Source organism: Macaca nemestrina, chromosome 11, assembly GCF_043159975.1.
Source record: "Macaca nemestrina isolate mMacNem1 chromosome 11, mMacNem.hap1, whole genome shotgun sequence".
Lineage (NCBI taxonomy): Eukaryota > Metazoa > Chordata > Mammalia > Primates > Cercopithecidae > Macaca > Macaca nemestrina.
In genome coordinates this window covers 89,000,862-89,023,636 of record NC_092135.1, presented here as the reverse complement: position 1 = coordinate 89,023,636, position 22,775 = coordinate 89,000,862, and the positions used below count along the sequence as shown (strand labels likewise).

Genomic DNA, 22,775 nt, shown 5'->3' with positions numbered 1-22,775 from the left:
TACAAGAAATGATAGAAATCTTTTATTTCAATTCTATTATATTACAGATGAACAAATACAGTTTACACTGATGAACTGACATTCACAGTATAATAGCAAGCCTGACATAAAGGAGGAAAGGTGAAGAGGCATTGACTGGAATTTTTAGAAATTCCTACTATCAGATATTTAGCTTATAATATTATTGTAAACATTGGGGACATATGGCTGAAATACAAAATGGTAGCTGGAAGGAGAGGGAAAGTAAAAACATATTACTATAGATTGGTTCATCAGATTTGTAGCTATCATTTTGAAATAGATCAAGGCTATAAAGAACGCACAGAGCCAGTAAGTTTTTTTTATAGGAATGTGGTAAGGACAAAGATAAAGCATTCCTTGAGGATGAGCGACTCCAGGAGAAATTCCCATGGTTGGGAAGGGCAACGGACCTGTTCCACTTAATTAAGTTCCGCTTACTTAGTTGTTTTAGAATTCAGTTGTAGGATGTTTTGTTTCATTTCATAAATTCTTTATGAGTGATCTATTGCTACATAACAGACCAAACTATTCCCAGAACTTTGGTAAAACATCATTTATCAGTGCTTGTGAGTCTAGGATATGCTGGGGAGTTCAGTTCACCTGGGTCAGGCCCCCACTTTATCTTGCCTGGGTTCTCTCATAAATCTGAGGTCTAAACTTGAACAACTGCTGTGATTCAGCTGTGGTCTGTGTGGTCTCTCATGCTCCTGCAGGCTAGCCGGACTTCTCATGGAGGCTGGGCAGGGTTCTGAGAGCAGAGTGTATAGGGCCTCTTGAGGCCTAGACTCCAAATGTCACAATGTCACGTCTGCGGCAGGGTGGGGAAATAATAGAACAGGGAATAATGTGGACATTATTGAAAATAATTTATCAGGAGAGCCTTCTTAATTTCAATTTCATGTAATGAGAACTATATAACTGATATCTTTTTGCCTTGGTTTGCAGGCTGCACTAGTTATTGTAGATATTTCTGCTATAAGTTGCTTTAAATGCTTTGTGCAACAAGCAGATGTAACTAAGTAAATACAACTGAATGATTTGGGTGTAAAAGAAAAGGTGAGTGAAGACTAGGAATGATACTGTCCTTTCTCCAAGCAAAATAGAGTTCCTCCAAATGGGAAGTATGGAGTAGTTCTTAAGTCTTTCTACTGTAACATCATGTGAATTTATGAGTTACTCTGGTGACTTCACTTCAGTTACTGATCATATGATGTAGTTTCTGGATTCCTCACTGTCCTTGACTCTCCTTTGTCTGTACACCAGTTCAGAGATGAAAAATAGTAAATTTCACCTTACCTGTTGCTTCTGATTGATTGCTGGTGACGAAGTATACCCTGTCATTTGTTGCTCTTTTAAATCCAATACAAGTAGTTGCATTTATTGTTTTAAATGTTATCCAGTTGACCGGAGGCTGAGGCAGGAGAATCGTTTGAACCCAGGAGTGGGAGGTTGCAGTGAGCCAAGATCGTGCCACTGCACTCCAGCCTGGGCAACAGAGTGAGACCTGGTCTCAAAAAAAAAAAAAAGTGTTATCCAATTGAGGCCAGGCACATTGGTTCACACCTGTAATCCCAGCACTTTGGGAGGTCGAGGCAGACAGATCACCCGATGCCAGGAGTGTAAGACCAGTCTGGCCAACATGGCAAAACCCCGACTCTACTAAAAATACAAAAAACTAGCCGGGCTTGGTGACGCAGGCCTGTAATCCCAGCTACTCGGGAGGCTGAGGAACGAGAATCACTTGAACTCAGGAGGCGGTGGTTGCAGTGAGTCGAGACTGCACCAATGCACTCCAGCCTGGCCGACAAAGCGAGACTGTGTCATCAATACATACATACATACATACATACATACATACATACATACATACATACATACGTAGTATCCAGTTGGTTTCAGACCAGCAGCAGTCCTTTGGAATATTTAGATAATTGAGAATTTTGATTTAGCGTGGGTACCTGAGGCATGCTGTCTCTTAGCAGAGGGAAGGAGCACACAAGAACAAGTTGATTACAAAGAACATGCAGTTGACCTATAGACCAGGTCAGATGGTCTATACATCACAACTGTCCATATTCCTTTGGAACAAGTCACATGGCCAAGGTCAGAGTTACAGCACACAGAGAGGTATACTCTACCCTTAGTGAACCATGGCAAGGGGTGGGAAGGGACAGAAGAGATTTGAAAATAATGCAGTCTACAGACATAGTGTTAGCTGTTTTTTCTAGTTTTGTGTCTTTTGCAAATTTGACATTGTTGATATAGAGACACAGCTTTCCAAGCTGACTGTTACAAGGCAACCATCACACATTTGTATCTGTCAAATTATGGATTTCTAGGTTTTTGTTTGGCTTTGGTTTGATTGCTTTTTGAAGCAGTCAATATGTTATACAGTAAGAAAATATAAATAGTTTATCCTTTAGGAACACTGAATCTTGGAGACATAAGGATTGGACACTTCAAAAACCATAATATTAGGAAGTGTATAGTTATTGTCCAAATAAATAGACACATATATTATTAGGTCATTCAGAGACCCCAGATTAATTGCTATAGGTTGAGGTGGTTCTAGAAAGAGAATATAGTATTTGGGCTGGGCTTTAACAGGTGGATAAGAATTTGGTAAGTGAAGAGAGTAAGGGGCAAGACTTGCCATTCAGTATGTACAAAGGGGCAGAAATCAGGAAATTAAAAGCATGGGGGGAGTGTTGGAGGTAGGCGAGGTTAGTTGGGAAATGGGACAATGACAGAAAAGGCTGGGAAGAAGGAAAGAGACATTTTGTGGAGGATCCAGACTAGCAGACAACATTTGTGTTGATCATACGTGCAAGGAGAGTTGTTAAGGCTTTTGAGCAGGGAATGACTACATCAATGCAGTATTTTAAGGAATTTAATTTGGCAAATATAGTGAAGGAGAAAGAGACTAGAAAAAGGTAGTATACCTAGAGATTAGCATAGCATTGCAATTCTCAAGTGATGAAGGCCTATGGTAGGATATTGTCATGGATGCTAAAACAAAGGGGAGTAAGGAAGGAAACATCCATAGATCTTGATGATCCAAATTGGGATTTGGAGTGCCAAATAATCCTATTTGCAGATATTAGAATTATTTAATTCCTTCATGAATATTGAAGCTAATATCTGTGCAAGTTTTATAGTACCAGAAAAAAATATTTTTAACATGTAATCTACCGTTCCTAGAGTCAGCTTTTGATATGGTTTGGCTGTGTCCCCAGCCAAATCTCATCTTGAATGGTAACTCCCACAATTCCCACCTGTCATGGGAGGAAACTGGTGGGAGGTGATTAAATTATAGGGGCGAGACTTTCCTGTGCTCTTTTTGTGATAGTGAATGAGTCTCACGGAGCTGATCATTTTTAAAATGGGAGCTTCCCTGCACAAGCTCTCTCTCTGCCTGCCGCCATCCATGAAAGATGCGACTTGTTCCTCCTTGCCTTCTGCCGATTGTGAGGCCTCCCCAGCCATGTGGAACTGTAAGTCCATTAAACCTCTTTATTTTGTAAATTGCCCAGTCTCAGGTCTTTATTAACAGTGTTAAAAACGGATTAATACAGCTTTTTTCAGAGAATAGTAAAACATTGTGTTGGTCCTTGGGTAAGAGCAGAAGGGACCTTTTTGGTGCCCTGGCATCTCTTTGCAGAGACGGCTGTTTTCACTGCTAACTTGCTTTGTGAGGGTGCATTTGTGACAAGAAGAACAAATAGATGTGCAAAGAATAAAAAAAAAAAAAAAAAAAAAAAAAAACCTCACACACACACACATATAGGTATATCCATGGGAAATTATTCAGATCCTTCTCCTACCCCAAAGTGCCTAATTATTCAAGGCTTGACTCAAATCCCGTCTACTTGAAGGAACCAATTGATTTTATGAGCATGTAGTCCAAGAAGATTTAGTTTGTCTGGCTTCATTAGTGCCTACCTGGAGAAGTGACATTTGAGCTGAGATTTTAAACTAAGATCTAAAAGATGAGTTAGCCAGCAAAGAGTTGGGTGAAGCAGATGTTGGCTCAAGGGGTTTTCCAAATAGTCGCTAGTGAGAAGTCCCTGAGTTTGGGGAGTTTGGGTTATTTGCAGAACTAAATGCTGAAGTAAGCAAAGCAGAGTGGCATATTATGGGGTTGGAGAAAGAGATAGAGAAACCAGGGTTTTATAGTATGTATTAAGAAACTCAATTTTATAAGAGCAAAGAAAAGCCATGGAAGGATTTTTCAGGTTGGCAAATGACATGATCTGCTTTTCAGTTAAAAACAAAAACAAAACAAAAAAAACCACTCAAACTCTTGTATGGAGAATGGATTAAAAGGGAGCTAAGGGCTGAAGTGAGGCAGCCATTCGGGAATCTACTGCAGTAATGGGAAAGAGAGAAAAGGGAGGCGGCAGAAAGAAGAAATGGAGCAGAGTAAATGAGACTTGAGAAATATTTAGGAGGAAGAATAATAAGGTTTGAGGATCAGGTGTTGAGAGGTGAGGGAGAAGGCAATGTCAAAGATGAATCCTAGGTATCTGACATGTGCCATTTCTAGAAAAAGAGCATGTTTCAGGAGAAAGATGAGTTTGGTTCTGAACATAGTTTGTAGAGCTCACTGCACATACAAGTGGAGAAGCAAGTGGGAGTTGTGGGTGTGAAGCTCAGAGGAGAGATGTGGACAGGATAAGCATTTAGGACCCCTCCATCTAGAAAGAAATTGAAGCTGTGGGTGAGGTCATCACAGCACAGCCTTTAGGAGAAGTCCAGGTAAAGAAGCTGAGGAATGTCTGGACCCTGACTACCTTAACATATAATGGTTTGACAGTGGAGGTGGAGACAATGTAGAAAGAATGCCAGAGGCAGGAAGAAGCAAGGAGGATGTGTTACCTTTTGGTCGTTCTCTAAGGTATGTAAACAGAACTCCAGTACCTAGCGTGTCAACACGGAACCGGGCTGCAGGTCACCGCCCTAGCGGCCCTGCCCGAAGCCGGAGGAAACACCCAGCGCGCGAGGAAGCAGCGCCCCGCAGAGGGAGGCGGTGGCGCCCGCGGAACAGCCGAGTCTAATTGGCTGAGCGCGGAGCCGCCCGGTGATTGGTGGGGGCGGAAGGGGGCCGGGCGCCGGCACTGCTTTTTCTTCTGCCGGGTAGTTTCGCTTTCCAGCGCAGAGTCTGCGGAGGGGCTTGGCTGCACCGGGGGACCGCGCCTGGCAGACCCCAAACCGAGCAGAGGCGGCCCGGCACGCCCGGGAGAGGCTGCACCGCCGCCCCCCACGCCTAGCCCTTCCGGATCCTGCGCGCAGAGTGAGTGGCCGTGAGGTTCCGGGTGCTGGGGGTGGGACGCGCCGGGACGGAGTCCTCGGGCCGTGCAGTTGGACGCCGGGCGAGGACGGGCCGTCTGTGCTGACCCGCGAATCCGTGACCCAAAGAACGTGTCCCGAGTATTCCAAGTGCGAGGAGTGCCCCCTGTTCTCGGAGATGGCACTGCTCAGCACGATTGCCCTTGCCAGTCGTGCTCTGGCAGTAAAGAGGACTTGTGAAATGGAATTTTCCTCTAGAAGGCACTGCACCTTCCCATTTACCCTCACTTTCTCCCGTTTCCACCCCCCTTTCCATCAGTCACATTTTCTTCTTTTCGCAGAAAGTTTCATTTGCTGTATGCCATCCTCGAGAGCTGTCTGGGTTAACATTCGCACTCTGTGCATGCAACCTCGACAGTCTTGGCACCTAACGTGCTGTGTGTAGCTGCTCCTTTGGTTGAATCCCCACGCCCTTGTTGGGGCACAAGGTGGCAGGTCAGTAAATGTTCATGGGATCACATGAATGAGTACATGGCTTCGGAATCTTAATTATGTTTCTATGTTTAAAGATGGAAGGGCTTAATGTCTTCCTAGAGTTTAAAAGTGATGTTTAGTTTTTGCAGACCCCCCACCCCCAAAATAATATAATTACTCTTAAAAAAAATTTTCTGAAGAGTTCTGGGGTAGGTATGCAGAGGTGTGGTTGATTGTGCTTTGAATGTTGTTTGTATAGATAGGGAGTTGTTTTCATAGAACAGAAATAGGACTTGAGCCTCCAGCACAGTCCATTGTGCAACCATTGCTAAACGAGGATGCTGGACTCACACTTGTGAGATCATAATATGGTTTGCTTTTTAGTTTCTAATTCCATCTGAAATATACACAATTTGAATTCAACAAACTGTTTTGAGCCCATACTGTAGGCAGCTCACTGTCCAAGGTCCGTAAGATGTTAAAAAGGAAAATACCCCCACTACTCCACCCCCACCACACCTCACCCACCTTCCGCTCCAGGGTCTCTGGAGGCATCACAGAGCTTTACAAGGAAAACTGGAACTGATGCTCTAATAGAGGTACAGAATTCAGTGAGACACGAGTCAAAGAAAGCTTAATTGTGAGTCTCAGACAACTTAATGAAAGAAGGGACTTTTGTACATAGCGTTGAATGCTGTAGGATTTAGAGATGCAAAAATTCGTGGAGAGGCTGTTCCAAGGGCGAGTAGCTGGAGCAAAGCAGAAGTGTTGGGCACCGTTGAAAAACAGTAAATGATGTGGTGACTGGTTTGCTTTGTTGATGGATGAAGATGGGGTGGGTTGGAAATCCGCCTAGGAATGGGCAAATCATAGGATTTTTGCACAGGAGATTGATGTGGTCCAATCTGTGTGCAGCAGAGGCTGGATTGGGAAGGTAGAATGTCGGAGACAGGAAGGCAGCAGGTCTTGGGATGGAGTGGAAACAATCAACTCTAAATCTGGGATTTGAGCTAGGTGATTGGGAGATGGCCATGCCACTCTCTGAGTTGGTAACAGGTTTTGTGAGTTGGTAACAGGTTCTGTGAGAAGATGAGACTGACTCCAGATTTGTGAACATGAGCTTATTTATTTATTTATTTATTTAGAGACGGAGTCTTGCTCTGTCGCCCAGGCTGAAGTACAGTGGCGCGATCTCGGCTCACTGCACCCTTCACCTCCTGGGTTCAAGCAGTTCCCCTGCTTCAGCCTCCCCAGTAGCTGGGACTACAGGTGCACACCACCATGCCCGGCTAATTTTTTTTGTACTTTACTACAGACAAGGTTTCACCATGTTGCCCAGGCTGGTCTTGAACTCCTGAGCTCAGGCAATCCGCCCACCTTGGCCTCCCAAAGTGCTAGGATTACAGGCGTGAGCCACCTCTCCCACCCAAACATGAGCTTATTAATTCACCTCTTCTGTGCCAGGTGCTACATATGTACTAGCTCATCCAGCCTTAACAACCAACTGCAGCAGGGTGTGGAAGCTCACGCCTGTAATCCCAGCACTTTGGGAGGCTGAGGTGGAAGAATTGCCTGAGGTCAGGTGTTTGAGACCAGCCTCAGAAACATAACAAGAGGCTGTCTGCAGAAAATTTAAAAATTAGCCAGGCATCTTGGCTCATGTTTATTGTATTAGTCTGTTCTCATGCTGCTATAAAGAACTGCCTGAGACTAGGTAATTTGTAAAGAAAAGAGGTTTAATTGACTCACAGTTCTGCATGGCAGAAGGCATCTCTTCACAGGGCAGCAGGAGAGAGTGGATGCAAGCAGGGGAAATGCCAGATGCTTGTAAAACCATCAGATGTCATGAGGCTCACTCATTATCACGAGAAGAGCATTGGGGAAACTGCCCCCATGATTCAGTTACCTCCACTGGTCCCGCCCTTAACACGTGGGAATTATATTACAATTCGAGGTGAGATTTGGGTGGGGATGTAGAACCAAACCATATCACTTGCAGTCTGAGCTCACTGGGAGGCTGAGGTGGGAGGATTGCTCTAGTCCAGGGGTTGGAGGCTGCACTGAACTATAATCGTGCCTCTGCACTCCAGCCTGGATGACAGAGCAAGTTCCTATCTACTACACACACACACACACACACACACACACACACACACACACACACACAACCACCTTGTTGATAGGGGAGTAAGTTACCTGGGTTCACTTGGCTAATAAGAGACGTTGCAGCTCCCATTGGCTGACAGTCCAGCATATCTGCTTTAGGCACATCCTTATTAGTTACCAAGCAGGAAGGGAGAGAGCCACAGATTTTTCCACTCAGGTAAAATAAAATTGAACTGAAAAAAATCAAATTGCTACAGCAGGAGTGTCAAGGGGCTGGGCTTGGGTCCATTTCTACTGGTATTTATGATGATAACTAGCTTTATAGTCCAGACATTTCCTCATGCTCCTTTGGAAGGACATTTTTGGACTAGGCGTGACTTCATGCCTTCATACATGTACTTGGCTACAAGAATGCATAGATACTCTTCCATGCCCTACTTGAAAATCCAGACCCCTTCCCCAGAGGTCTGGCAGGGCAAGATTCCCTTGTGTCCACTCTGCCTATCGCCAGCTGTGTGCTGATGTAAATCCTAAGTTACTTGATGGTCATGGAAAACTTTCCGTTTTCCTAATGGATTTTCGGACTTCCTTATATCAAGTTTTTGTTGTGATTTTTAATCTTTAGGAAAACTGTATAAAAATGGACTTAACAGTTTTCCAAAGAGATAAGTGTTACTTTATCCTTTTAATTGACATTTAATGATGTTGTTTTAATATTTAAAAATCATTACTTCTTTATGCCAGATTTATTGTTTGTAGTAGGCAAAGAGGAAAATATATCTTTCTAAATGTGTATAACAAAAATAATGAATTTTACCATATGAATCATAAATATAGCCGTTTAAAAATATTTGAGTTAAATTACAAATGTACTGTGATTTGTAGGAGAGCATTTTGGGAGAGTCATGTGATTTGTCTTAAAGCAAGTCTAATTAAAATAATGTTTTTCATGTGTTTATTTGATAAAATCACAAATTCATTTTAAAGGCGTGTTTATTGAATACCTACTATGTGGTTGACATTGTTCTGGGGATACACCAGTGCACAAAATCCTCCACCAACATCCATCCCTTCAGGTGGGGAAACCAGACAATAATCAAAATAAAAAATGTGGTAGGTCAGATGGTCGTGTAAGTACTATGAAGAAAAATAAACCAGGGAAGAGAAAGGCATGCATGTTTCCAGGGCGGGAGGTGGTTGCAGTTTAAATAAGGAGGCCAGAGAAGGCTGCCCTGATATGTGGACAACAAGCAAAGACCTGAAGATGTGTTTCGTGGAGGAGAAAAAAAGTTGATCCCCAAAGTCAATTAAAAAGAGGCTTTAGACTATAAATGCCATTTAAATAAAATATTTCTGGGACAAACTATGTTTTGGATTAAGCAAGATATTTAAGAGTACAACCTGATGCCAAGAAGGCTTTCTTTGAAGCTGTGGTTTCCATATACGTGGAAAGAATGTATATTCTTTTTCTTTATAGGATGTCTCAGTGGTATGAACTTCAGCAGCTTGACTCAAAATTCCTGGAGCAGGTTCACCAGCTTTATGATGACAGTTTTCCCATGGAAATCAGACAATACCTGGCACAGTGGTTAGAAAAGCAAGACTGGTAAGGAAAATTCACTAGATAGAAGAAGAAGTTTACACCTTAAAAATACTTGTTGATGAAGTGACGTGGGGCCATGTTTACTGGAAGATGAATTCCATCAATGGCCACTGGGATTATTTGTTGTAGATAAGTTTATTGATTTAAAAAATGACATGTGTCTCAACAAAGTTAAGTATATTAGTCATTAAGCACTTTTATGTAGTTTTGTCAAATTTAATTTATGATAGATACTCCTAAATGCTTTGGACAAGTTAGATAATGCTGACACCAATTAGTTTCCAACTTAGGATCCAGACTATAGAAAAAAGAAACTTAAAAGAAATAAAGCCAAATTAATGGTTAAACATTGATTAGAAATATGAAGAAGGTAGTAAAATTAAGGGGATTTTTTTTTAACTGATGGGTGTTCTACTTTAAAATGTATTATTTGCTAGTTGCATATATTTTAAACGTCCTGAAAGTATTTGACATAGAAAGTGAGGGGTCCCCTGTTGACTTTTCCCCCTCCAGAGATAGTCACCATGAATAGTGTCATGCACGATCTCTTAGAGCTCTAGAATTTTTCATGCTGATTGCACATAAGAGAAATACCACATAAACTACTGCTAAAAGCAGTATCAGTTTCAGAAGAAGAAAATAAACCTAAGAAAATACTTAAATTGTTTTTAATAATTTCAATAAGGAAACCAACATTTGTTTTGTCTGTTTTACGTAGACATTTAGTTCTAGAATGAAATGTGTAAATGTTAAATCTCCTAGGGAGCACGCTGCCAATGATGTTTCATTTGCCACCATCCGTTTTCATGACCTCCTATCACAGCTGGATGATCAATATAGTCGCTTTTCTTTGGAGAATAACTTCTTGCTACAGCATAACATAAGGAAAAGCAAGCGTAATCTTCAGGTATGACCTGGTTTTTGTGTTTTAGTTGAAATGTTCTCATGTTGATGGAAGGCAGTTTTCTTCATTCAGCAAATACAATTGAGCATACACTTCGTGGTATTTAGAGAAGTAACAGAGACTAAACAACTCCATTTATATTATTTATAGTATCAGTAAATATAGCATAAGTAAAATAAGATCAATTCATTTTATAAACACAGAAGGAATTTTCAGGGTTAAATGTATCACCTCTTAGGTGTCAGTAATTCTGAGAAAAATGTGATGCTATAATCTTGTTTTACTAAAAACAGTCAATATTTAAACCAAAGAAAAGGGGCTGCATTTTAAGAGCAGTGATCTATAGTAGTATATTAAAGCTCCAGGGAACGTTAGTGGTTAGGTTCAGGTCCTTGCTATGCAAATGAGGAATAAGTCCGGAAAGGTTTGACTTTCACCTGAGGAAGGGGTGACTTCAGGAACTAAACTCCACCTTGCCTTGCTTCTGGTGGAGTTAGCCTCTCCTGGAAGAAAAGGTCAAAGAAAGATCCAGACATGAGAGAACATGCTACAGAGTTTTAGGAGTTCTTCAAATGTACTCCCAGCATGCCCTTGGCCTGGCTATCATATTTATGTCCTGTAATAACAGAACTTTTCTGTTTTAATGGAGGTGAAAGCTATCATTTTCTTCTTTCATACAATACAACTGAACTTTTCAGCTTAGGTAATTGGAAGTTGTTTGTTTTTTTTTTTTTCCTTTGTGAATGTATTTACAATTTTATATACCAGTGAGTAGGGAAATCAAATTAACTTTACAGAAATTTGCTCTCATACAGACCTTGCATGAATGCACCTGTATAAAGAGCCATTATTGCCAGTGTTTTGCAAACTAGCTTTGACAATGACAACAGAAAAACCTAAATTAATATCTTTGGTCTGGTTCAAAGCTTAGACCAACAGATGCATTCATTGAGGGATGCCATGTATAGTTTTCATATCATTTGCATTGTCTTGGGATCCTAACAGAAGATAATTGGCCTCAAGAAATATGGAAAGATATTAAAGTAAAAATATTATATGAACCATATGTGAAAATACTTGTTTACTCCAAAAGTACTTTAGGTACCTGCACTTAGAAAGTTAAAGCAATTTTTGTCATAATTTGTGAAAGAAATATTTTGATTTTAACAAACATAGCTTATATAGAATTTAACAGATGAGAGATGAGGTTTCTCAGAGAATATAAACAAATTCATATCAACTTATAATACACAATAATGTAAACATTCTGCATTTTAATTTATTTTTGTTTTAACCCCTCAAATCTAGGATAATTTTCAGGAAGACCCAATCCAGATGTCTATGATCATTTACAACTGTCTGAAGGAAGAAAGGAAAATTCTGGAAAACGCCCAGAGGTTTAATCAGGTACTTTTTTCTCACTGAACACAAAAATTGTAATAAATTCAAAATGTATTCATTCATCAAATACTATTGGGGCCCACATCAAAGCAATGGTGAATGTCTCTAATTTTATAGCCCCAAGAAGTGGGAGAATCAGATTTAGAGATTTTATAGAACCAGGCTTTAAGAAAGATCCTAATCTAATGGAATTAAGTTCTAACGAGGAGAGAGACAACATATAAACAAGATACTTCCGGGTAGCATAAAGTGCTGAGAAGATAACATGCTGAGTTCATGGAGTTGCTGGGAGTAGGGTTTTTCCTTTAGACCAGAATCAGGAAAGGCCTCTGAGTTGCTGGCGCAGGAATGGAAGCAGGCAAATAGAGAGTTCTTGCAGCTGTCCAAGGGAGAGGCAGTGGAAGCTTGCGCTCAGTAGAATCGGTGGAGGTAGGAAGAGGTGGACAGATTCAGGTTATGCTTTGGATGTGGTGCCAATATAGAAGGATCCTTATATTGACGGATTAGATGCAGGAGTGAGCAGAAAGTCAAGGATGATGGCTCTACAGCAGCTACTAGAACCCCTTGAAAACTGATAATGCTGTTCACAGAGCTGGGAAGGCAAGGAGCAGGCAGGGGCAGGAGTTTTGTAGGACACAGTAGGTTTGTGGAGAGAAGAGGCTGATGGGAAAATCAAGGGCTTTGTTTTGAGCAAGATCAAGATACCTATTAAATATTCAAGACATCAAACAGTCAATGAGTCAGAGTTGTACTAGTATCAAGATTTTTGATCATTGTTTTATTAATCCTAATACAAACCTTCCTAGCTGTCAGGGTTCAGCAGAGTTTTGAAGTTGCTATGGCATTTAGTATTCCTTTCTTGAGCAGTGGGGTGGTGACAACAAGCCAACAATCCAATGTTATGGATTGTTCTAGAGGAGCCCATTCCTATACGGATGCCAGAGGACACAGTATGCGTCCCGTGTGCATTTCACCAACAAATAACTACCAAAGTGAACTGTGCGACAGTGGAGAGGGAGACAGTTTAAGTGTGGTGGAAGATGCAAGTCTCCACGCACTGCCTGAGCATTTGTCCCAGTCTGTAGACATGCTGAGATGGGAAATTATTGTTCCCATTATTTTTTGTTTTAATGTAAGAGCTTTTAGAAAACAGATTTAAGAGAATATTGTGCTATCCACACTCTAGTAGACTATAAATGTTTCGTGTGCTGTCTTACAGCACACTAAGTTTTTTTCTTTCTTTTTTTATTTGTGGTGAATAAACTAATTGCGTGTCTGGACAAAAATTTAGGTCCATAGGGTTTGAAGGGATAGGGAGATTTTCTTTCAGGTGGGAGGGAAAGACATGAGGTCGATTCTAAGCTTCCCTTTGCTGTTCCGTCTTTGTGTTCTTAAGGACTAATGGTTACCATATGCTGAGTGCATATCATGTTGCAGGCCCTGTGCTGTGCACTTTATAAACATTATTTCGTTTGAGTAAATACTTTCAAAACTGTCATTGAAGGTAGGTATTCTTATCCCCATTTTAAAGATGAGAAAACTGCGGTTTAGAGGTCAGGTACTTTGCTCAGGGCCACAGAGCTAATGAGAAGTAGGTTTGGAATTTAAACCCAGTATTGTCCAACTCTGAAACTAGTTCACTGGAGAAGTCGCTCTTCAGTTTTCTAATCTATGGGATGGGATGTGAGGGCTTTCTGGCTGGAACTTCTCACACCCATGAAGTGCCTATTCCCTTACTTGGACTACTGCTCATTCCATTGAAAAGGACCCCCTTCCTAAGCAGAAGACTTTGTTTGATCTGGGGCCTGTGAGTAACCAAGTTCCCATCCAGACAAGGTCTCTAGAGGTACAGTAGTGAAATGAGAAAGTAAGAGTCAATGACAGCTGAAGTCCCTTCCAACTTCAATGTTTGACATTCCTGTGGTTTCAGTACTCCTGGTTTCTTAGAAAGTTAAAAAGTTAAGGACTCACTATGAAAGTGGTTTCAGTACTAAAGTGTACAGGAGCAGGCAAGCATCTGCTTAGCAGGAGATGGGAGCAGGGTGGAGGGAAGCAGGGAGGGATGAGAGGAAGGAGTAAGAGAATACCAAGGGTTTGAGTGACTTGGAGGGACTACTGCCCAAGTTGGAAGCAGGAGGTTTCTTAGGCCCTGCCACAGTCACCAGGTTTTTCCACCAAGCATCTCCCAGCAAGTCAGTAGAAAGGGGAGGTAGAAGCTGGGGATAGCGGCTCTCTTACAGTCGTTGTTTATATCCCTGTTCTCTAAACCGAGCCTTGGTCATTTGGGAGGAGGCCTGGGAAGTCAGAATTCTCTAGTGACCTAGTCTCTCTCCCTAGGTGTAGTATCCCAGCTGTTACAAAGCCCACAGGATACAGTGCCCACGTCCTGCTGGCTTAGAAGTTGTATTAGTCTGTTCTTGCATGGCTATAAAGAAATACCTGAGACTGGGTAATTTATAAGAGAAGAGATTTCATTGACTTACGGTTCTGCAGGCTATACAGGAAGCATGGTGCTGGCATCTGCTCAGTTTCTGGGGAGGCCTCAGAAAACTTACAGTCATAGCAGAAGGTGAAGGGGAAGCACACACATCACATGGCCAGAGCAGGAGGAAGCCAGGGAGAGGTGCTCTACACTTAACCAGATCTTGTGAAAACTCATGATCACGAGAATAGTATCAAGAGGATGGTGCTAAACTATTCATGAGAAACCGTCCCCATGATCCAGTCACCTTCCACCAGGCCCCACCTCCAACACTGGGGATTACAATTCATGAGATTTGGGCGGGGACACAGATCCAAACCATATCAGAATTAGACAACAGCAGAGATTTCCCTGCATAGGCAGAAAGCTGTATGGAACTTCTTAAAGTGACAACTCATCCCGACCGCCCAGAGAAACTCCTTTTGTCACTTAGTGATATGTGGCACCTTGGACTTACAGAGGATACCAATAACGTTCATGTATTTCTATTGCGCACTTTACAGCTGATACAATTCACATGCTTTGAACTTCTACTATTGGAGAATATATAACATGAAGGAAAACTTCCTCTGAAGAGAGAATAACTTTGATGATGTATGCCTGATAAAGATAAAACAAAAAATTGTGGACCAATTTTACTTATGAGTATCAATATAAAAGTCCCCAATAAGATATTAGGGATCAGAATTAAACACTACATTAAGAAAAGACATGACCAAATATGATTTATTATAGGTCACAAGGGTAGACCATGACTGGGCAACCTATTGATGCAATTCACTAAATTAATAGCTACAAGGAGAAAAAAGCATTTACTTCATTCCACAGAAGCTGAGAAGACCTGACAGAATTCAATGCTCGTTTCTGATAAAAACATTGAATAAGATAGGAATTAATGGATACCTCTTTAACATACAAAAATATATATCTCTCCATTCTAGAGACAGTAACTTATTTAACTGGGAAAACTCCAGTAAGTCAGAAACACAGCAAGGGTGCTGTGTTTCCACTGCTGTTTAGCATCGTATTGGTGATATTGGCCAATGCAGTTAGACAAGAGAAAACCATTAGAAGCATAAGAATTAAAAATAGCATCATAAAGATATTAGCTCTCCCTGAGTTTACTTGTAATTTTAATGTGATTCCAATGAAAATACCAACAAGTTGTTTTCTGGAGCTATACAAATTGGTTCTGAAATTTATAAAAAATAAACATGCAAGTATAGCAAGGCAACTTCTGAACAAGTAGAGCAATGAAATGGGACTGGCCCTACTAGATAGACTATAAATCCTCTGTAGTCCAATATCCTTCAAGGGTTCAGGCTTATGAATAAACAGGCCAATGGAAAAGAAGAGAAAAATCTAGAAGGAAACCCATGTGCATATGGAAATTTATGTGATACAGCTGGCAGCTCAGAGCACTGGGGAAAATAATGGACTTTTCAGTCAATGTTGTTAAGACAAATGGAAAGCTAATTGGAAAAAAAGTGAAAGCAAAAAGTGGGCCCATACTTCACACTGATCATGAGAACAGACAAATATATCAGCGATCCAAAAGTTAAAAAGAAAAAGAAGGAAACCTTGCAAGTGCTAGGGAAAAAAAAATGAATGAATGCCATAATGTCAATAGGGAAAGGCTTTCTGGTATAAGGAAAATTCCAGGCATAAAGAAGAAAAGATTGATACAATCGAATATGTAAAAACACCCCCGTAGAATCTGTGCTGTATAGGGCACTGTGTAAGAAAGGCTGACAAACGCAGTTTCTGCTGTGTGGGGGATTTAACTCTGAAAAAAATAACATCTTTCTAGAATTTAATCTCTAGGAGAACAGGGACCACTGGTTACCTCTCTAACACCTGAGCCTAGAACATTGCCTGACATTTACTTAGTACCTAGTATGTGCAGGGTACATCTGGTGTATGAAGCAAGTAGACCCTGTCGCTTCTGAGTGTTCTGATTATCAAAAGTAGGACTGAATTCTCCTGGGCAAGTCTGGGTTTATATTCATTATTGACTTTATAGTAGCAGATTTTCATTGATGGCCTTAATGGAATGCTTTCATATTTCAGTATACCTCTGGATCACCCAGGATTGTCTTAAAATAGGCTTTTCTGATTCCATAATCATACTAGCCCTTGAGATTTTCCAACACCTAGATTTTCCATCCTAGGTGGTGAGATGCTGCTGGTCTGAGGACCACACTTTGAATCAGAAAACTTTACGATAAATAAGGACAGGGTTAATAAGAATAATCTTGTGTACAGTATTTGAGAAACCCTGAACTAAATTCTAGTGTGGTACCATGTAACTGTATGAATTAATGGAAACTCCCAGAAATACTGTTTATTTTAGACATGAATTGAGCCTAGTTTTTTTGTAGCCTTGTTAACAGTTTGCCAGCATTTTCCAGGGCCTTGGGAAAAATTTCTTACTGACACATAAGCGGGAAGCCTGTAGTATATGTCAGAAGGTCTGGAAGGCAGATGGGGACTTGACTTTGGAGTGTAACCAGCAAGTACACACCCTGGAGAAAACGATGACTGTAATCACGCCCTTCCCATTACAGGCCCAGTCGGGGAATATTCAGAGCACGGTGATGTTAGACAAACAGAAAGAGCTTGACAGTAAAGTCAGAAATGTGAAGGACAAGGTTATGGTGAGTAATACACATGCATTTATTCTGAAACTTTCTGTGGGGAAAAAAGGTTTCAGTCGCTTGGGGTGTAAACCTAGTAACTGAGTTCAGTCTTTTAAGTAGTTGGGAAGAAAAATTTTGCAGAAGTCTCAAGCTGTAAGTAGACTTTTTGAATGGCCTCTTAAAACTGCCAAACATTGAGTTTATCTTTTTCTTCCCTGAAAGATCATGCAGTAAATGTTGACTTTTCCCAGTACCCAGTAAATGAGATGTTGCTGCTCTAAATGGGCCTTTATGTTCACATCTCTCAAATCACAGTGCCCCAGGATAAACATGGCCCATCTTTCCCAGTCGTCTGTTCTATCCTAAGACTTGGAAGAGGAACAAAAATACATTTTATTGAACGAAATTTGGATACATTTCTGATTAAGACATCCACAGTGATTTTAGGATAAAACTTCCAAGTCAATTTATGGAAGAAGAGGGCTGCTCTGGCGCCCTCAATGGCCCGCATTTACTCCTCTCCACTGTTAGGGCTGGTGCGGGGAGAGGTTGAGGAGTTCTTTTTCACACAAGCCTGTGTTTGTGGAAAAGGCCTTCCAGCTTAGGAGTTTGGTCCTCTGTGGATCTCTGGGTAACACCAGTACGGCCTTGACTGTATGCCTCAGACAGCATCTTTCGAAACTCCACATTCTTTGGAGCAACTTTATCCTGCGGTCTCCTAGGGAAGCATTTCATTAAAGTAGAAACCGAGTGAGCCCAGTCCAGAAATAGCCATGGAAATCCAGAGAAGAATATGTGGAAATGTGACCAAATCTCAAACAAATGATGCTTATTTGTAGAATGCACATACAATTTATTGTCCAGGTGGAGATGCATTTGAGCTGCCAAGAGGGCACTGTTTATAATTATAGCAAGTATGAAACCAGGTCTGTCCCAGTAAAGCAGAGATGTATGGTCACTTTACTTATTTGGAAGGAATGAGGAAATTTTCTATGAGCTTTTCCCCCCACTGCTGTGGGCTTCACAATGGAGTTTTTAAATAATCTCAGAGGTAGTCTCAAAATGATGAGAAAGAATCAAAATTTAGGTGCTGGAACCAGGTTAAGGACATACAAATCAGTTTGAGAATTATTGTATGTTGGCTTTTTTAAAAGTGTTATTACATACTTATTAATGAAATAGAAATTATTTCATGTGTATGATTAGAACTCTCCAAATCAGATCTCTTTTTGAGGGAGCTGGAATTGTTTTCATGTTTCTCTGGGTTTCATAGAAGCAATACTCTGTTGCCTAAAGTATCTGGAAGTTGCTGATCAGTAGAAAACATGTTTACATCTTTATTTGTAGTGTATAGAGCATGAAATCAAGAGCCTGGAAGATTTACAAGATGAATATGACTTCAAATGCAAAACCTTGCAGAACAGAGGTAAGGGTTCACAACTGAAGTGGTGCCCATTGGCTGTGATTTTTTCTGTTTACACTAGATAACGAAGATGATTACTCCTTTCTATTTGCCGAGTATTTTATGACTCTGAATTCTTCCTTGATAACCCAGGCCAGGGTTTCTTAACATCCAATACTGTTGACATTTTGGGGTAGCTAATTTGTTGTGGGGGCTGTCCTGGCATTGTAGAATGTTTAGCAACATCCCTGACTTATACCCACCAGGTGCCAGTAGCACTACCCAGGAGCCCTCACTAGTGACAATCAAAACTGTCTCCAGAGATTACCAAAAGTCCCCTAGGGGTCAGTGCTCCCTACTTGATAACTACTGGTTATGTGTTACTCAGCTTATTTATTGCACCTAGCCCACTGACACAGACTGACACAGAGTGATAGATATGTGGAGTTCCCCTGCCCTGATATCTCGAGTTTCTTCAAACATGGCGTGTCCACATGTGTACACTGCAGATGAGCTCATTATTTTTCTCATGTTTTAAAGCAGTTTTACTCTATTTTGTTACTGTTGATGTTTTTAATGAGAGTAGCAACAGAAAAGAACTCAAGAATGTGCATTGTGTGGAACATGTAAGGCACTGCTGTTGCTGTATTCATCATCTGGGGTATAGCATGGTTCATAGGCAGAGATTATCAGTATGATTTAGGTAAAAAGTATAAGAGACAGCAACTTCAGCTACCGCTTCCTAATCATCTGCTTCTCTTTGAAAGCTACAGATACGCTTTGTATACATTTTTTACCTGAAGTTTTGAATTCTGTTATTTACATTTATTTAGGTAATTACCTGACAGTGTCTTCAGTGGCAGATACTACTATGTCTGATTTACATGGGCCACTGAAAACAAGTATTTTGTTTCAGTTTGCCTAGTTGTTATACTTAGGACTTTTTTCATGTTTAATAAAGATTGAAGAAAGCCAAACTTTGACCTGTCACTGGGCAGCATTTGTGTCATCTTTATCCTATATTTATATGAATCTTGGCTTTTGTTGGTTTTGTCTTCTTTATATAAATATATTTACTGGCTGTCTCTCAATTTATAGAACACGAGACCAATGGTGTGGCAAAGAGTGATCAGAAACAAGAACAGCTGTTACTCAAGAAGATGTATTTAATGCTTGACAATAAAAGAAAGGTAGTTATTTACTTTCCAGAACAGCATGCCGCTTTTGTTATAGACTGTAAATAATGGAATCAAAATTTAGAAGAGAAGAAAAATTATTTTTATAACCTCCTGGCTTAGAGCCCCAGTTGAGAATGAAATGATATTTGCTTTTCTTTTAAAAAATATTTTAAAATTCAGCGATTAAAAATGAGTTTATTTCACTTTGTTTCTTCCACTGCCTTTAGGAAGTAGTTCACAAAATAATCGAGTTGTTGAATGTCACTGAACTTACCCAGAATGCCCTGATTAATGATGAACTAGTGGAGTGGAAGCGGAGACAGCAGAGCGCCTGTATTGGGGGGCCGCCCAATGCTTGCCTGGATCAGCTGCAGAACTGGTAAGATTCTCCAAAGCGGAAAACTGGCAGCTGACTGGCTAACCACATAAACTCATAAATGCACCTTTGAGCTGTGTTAGTTGAATGGACCCTGTTAAAACGTTGGTATAGAGTTTGACGTAATCCAGCTTCTGCTTACCCTGGAAACACTCCCTTGGAAAGCACAGTGTTATTCATGACTCTTGCCACGTTCAGCCACGTCTACTTGGTTTGGATCACTCCTGTACCATGGGATGTGTCGTTTGACTGTACAGAACATCAGTGACATGGTCATTATAGAACACATTTAACAACTTGACTCCTAATGTTTCATTTAAAACAAGATAGCTCGAGGCATTTTTCTAGGCTTACAGAATAGTTTGTTAGGAACCATTCATTCAGTCATCCATCCAGTAATACTTATTAAATGCCTACTGTGTGCCAGGCACTGTAGGACCTGGGCACACAAGGATGAATGATTCTTCGCCCTTGCCAACAAGGAGTTCTCAGTGTGGAAGGGGGATGTAGACATGGTAATAATTCCGTACAGTGAAAGTTTCCAGGTGCTCTAGCAAAAGGCCATCAGAGTTCTGTGGAGGACAAAGGAAAGCATCTCCAGGGAAGGTTTCATAGAGGAAGTGGCCTTGTGCTGACTCAAAAGTGACTAGGGTTACTCCATATAGATCAAGGGGAAGTGCTTTTCAGCACAGAGCACAGGATGTGCAAAGGCACACACGTGGGAGACTGAAGGGACTGTATTGGGTGGCGGGAGAGTGAGGTGTCAGGGGAGACGGGAAGGAAAGTGGACCCGGCGGGAGATGCTGGAGCCTGATGGTGCAGGTTCTGAGCACCATGCTCGGAGTGTGGGCCGTATGCTGCTGTCCTGCTGAGCCAAGGCAGGCTTTTTTCTTAAGCAGGAGATGTATTTCTCTGATCTTTGATTTAGAAAGGGTGCTCTGGCCACATCCTGGAGGATAGGATAGAGACAGAAAGACCAGTTGGAATACTGTTAGCATATTAGTGTGGTCCAGGTGAGGGGCAACAGGAGCTGAACTTGGGATCAGAGAGTGAACATGAGGGAAGGTGGCCTGGGACAATTGCTAAGGGTCCAAGGACCAGAGATCTCATGAGGTTATTTTCTATATTGCCAATTTTTTAAAAATCACAATTAATATTCAGCCATTTATTTTTATTCTGTGAATTGCCTGTAGGTACCCCAGGTTTCTTGTGGGTTAGAGCAGAGCTTCTGAGCCCAGTGCGCCCCATGTGCCTTGAGGGATACTGACACCCCTAAGCCCTTCAGGTGGTCAGGGAGGCCTTGGGGTGTCTAGAGCCCCCTAGTGGTCCTCTTAGACCACAGGCGCCTCTTGTAGGGACACACATGCCCTCTAGTTTTCCCACTGTGCTGTCTAAGGATTGTCATTTTCTCAGTGTGCAAGCAGAGTTGGGGACACTGGTTTAGCATCTCCTCTGGAACTTAGCCAGCCATGACCCTGCCTGCTCCTTTCCTGATGAAGGGCTACTGTCCCAGGGCTTTGAACTGGAATCGAGTAAAATCATAAAGTGAAGTAGATACTTTTCCCAGGGAAGAAGACACTTTTAAAAGGTTTTCTTCTGTCATTACTGCAAGCGAATAAAATTGCGTTTCCCCAGCCTGTGTTACTGTTAGCAGTTGACTGTAAGGAAGGAAGATGAAGAGCAATCACTAGGTTTACTCACTAGCTTTCTATTTTTAGGGTCTAGACTGAGCATATTGCCTTCTCCTTTCAGTTGAGTAAAGCCAGAATCATCGTTCCTTCCTCTCTTCCTGTCCCCGGCCTTGCCTCCCCTCTCTGTGTCTCCTCCTGCCCCTCAGCTCCACATCTCTGACTGGTCCTGCCGAGACACTGCTTGCTGATGCCACTCTCTTCACAGAACCTGCAGTGGCTCCTCGCTGCCTCTTGCATCACCTGGAAGCATCTGCTTTGCTGTTTTCCCTGCCTCTGGCCTCCTCTTTGCCCTGCGCTGGTCACAGATCACCTAGAAGCCCTGCCCCCACCCATCTCTCCTTACATAAGCTTCAGTGGTGTGAAGAAGTTTTTGATCTAGGCTGTACTCAGTGCATGTTAGTTTTACTCCTCAAATAACAAAGCTTCTACTGCTGGCACAGGCCTCGTTCCCTTTGTTTTTCCATAGAGCGCAGAGCGTGGTATCCTAGGTGGCATTTTGTGTTGCATATAACCACTTGTTGATTTCCATGTGATGTGGTTTGGCCATGTCCCCACCCAAATCTCACCTTGAATTGTAGTAATCCCCATGTGTCAAGGGCAGGACCAGGTGGAGATAATGGAATCATGGGGGTGGTTCCCCCAATACTGTTCTCATGGTAGTGAGTAAGTCTCATAAGATCTGATGGTTTTATAAGTGGGAGTTTCCCTCCACAAGCTCTGTTGCCTGCCACCATGTAAGATGTGACTTTGCCTTCTGCCATGATTGTGGAGCCTCCCCAGCCATGTGGAACTATGTGTCAATTGAACCTCTTTCCTTTACAAATTCCCCAGTCTCGGGTATGTCTTTATTAGCAGCATGAGAGTGGACTAGTATACCATGATTCCCTTTCATTCAGGCTGCTTCTGGACCGTTTCTCATAGAGACATCTGCGTCTTGTGTTTTCCCAGGTTCACCATAGTTGCAGAGAGTCTGCAGCAAGTTCGGCAGCAGCTTAAAAAGCTGGAGGAATTGGAACAGAAATACACCTACGAACATGACCCTATCACAAAAAACAAACAAGTGTTATGGGACCGTACCTTCAGTCTTTTCCAGCAGCTCATTCAGAGGTAACTCAAGGAACATTTATTTGTACCTTCTGTAATCAGTTCTATACAGAGGAACATTTGACCGTAATTCAGATGATTTACAAGGGTTTAATAGGATATATA

At 41.6% G+C, this 22,775-nt stretch overlaps 1 protein-coding gene and 1 long non-coding RNA gene across 4 annotated transcripts in view; one reads left to right on the top strand and one right to left on the bottom strand.

Moving 5' to 3' along the window:
- Window positions 1-5,029, bottom strand: LOC105468203 (uncharacterized). The gene is made up of 3 exons (XR_979383.2): window positions 4,900-5,029; window positions 1,318-1,525; window positions 1-829 (listed from the first exon to the last, which is right to left on the bottom strand). It is a non-coding gene; the product is annotated as an uncharacterized lncRNA (long non-coding RNA).
- A 128-nt stretch (window positions 5,030-5,157) lies between these two features.
- LOC105468204 (signal transducer and activator of transcription 1) overlaps window positions 5,158-22,775 on the top strand; it is a 43,701-nt gene continuing 26,083 nt past the window's right edge. Inside the window, exons 1-10 of one of the 3 annotated variants that reach the window (XM_011718256.3) lie at window positions 5,158-5,314; window positions 5,652-5,805; window positions 9,368-9,496; window positions 10,256-10,400; window positions 11,706-11,804; window positions 16,848-16,937; window positions 18,267-18,345; window positions 19,420-19,511; window positions 19,727-19,878; window positions 22,515-22,673. In XM_011718256.3, the coding sequence (XP_011716558.1) occupies window positions 9,369-9,496; window positions 10,256-10,400; window positions 11,706-11,804; window positions 16,848-16,937; window positions 18,267-18,345; window positions 19,420-19,511; window positions 19,727-19,878; window positions 22,515-22,673 (944 nt within the window). In that variant the 5' untranslated portion in view covers window positions 5,158-5,314; window positions 5,652-5,805; window position 9,368. Of the gene's footprint in view, window positions 5,315-5,651; window positions 5,806-7,601; window positions 7,739-9,367; window positions 9,497-10,255; window positions 10,401-11,705; window positions 11,805-16,847; window positions 16,938-18,266; window positions 18,346-19,419; window positions 19,512-19,726; window positions 19,879-22,514; window positions 22,674-22,775 lie in introns of those variants that run through there. The other 2 variants (XM_024788623.2, XM_071073102.1) reach the window with 2 other exon arrangements.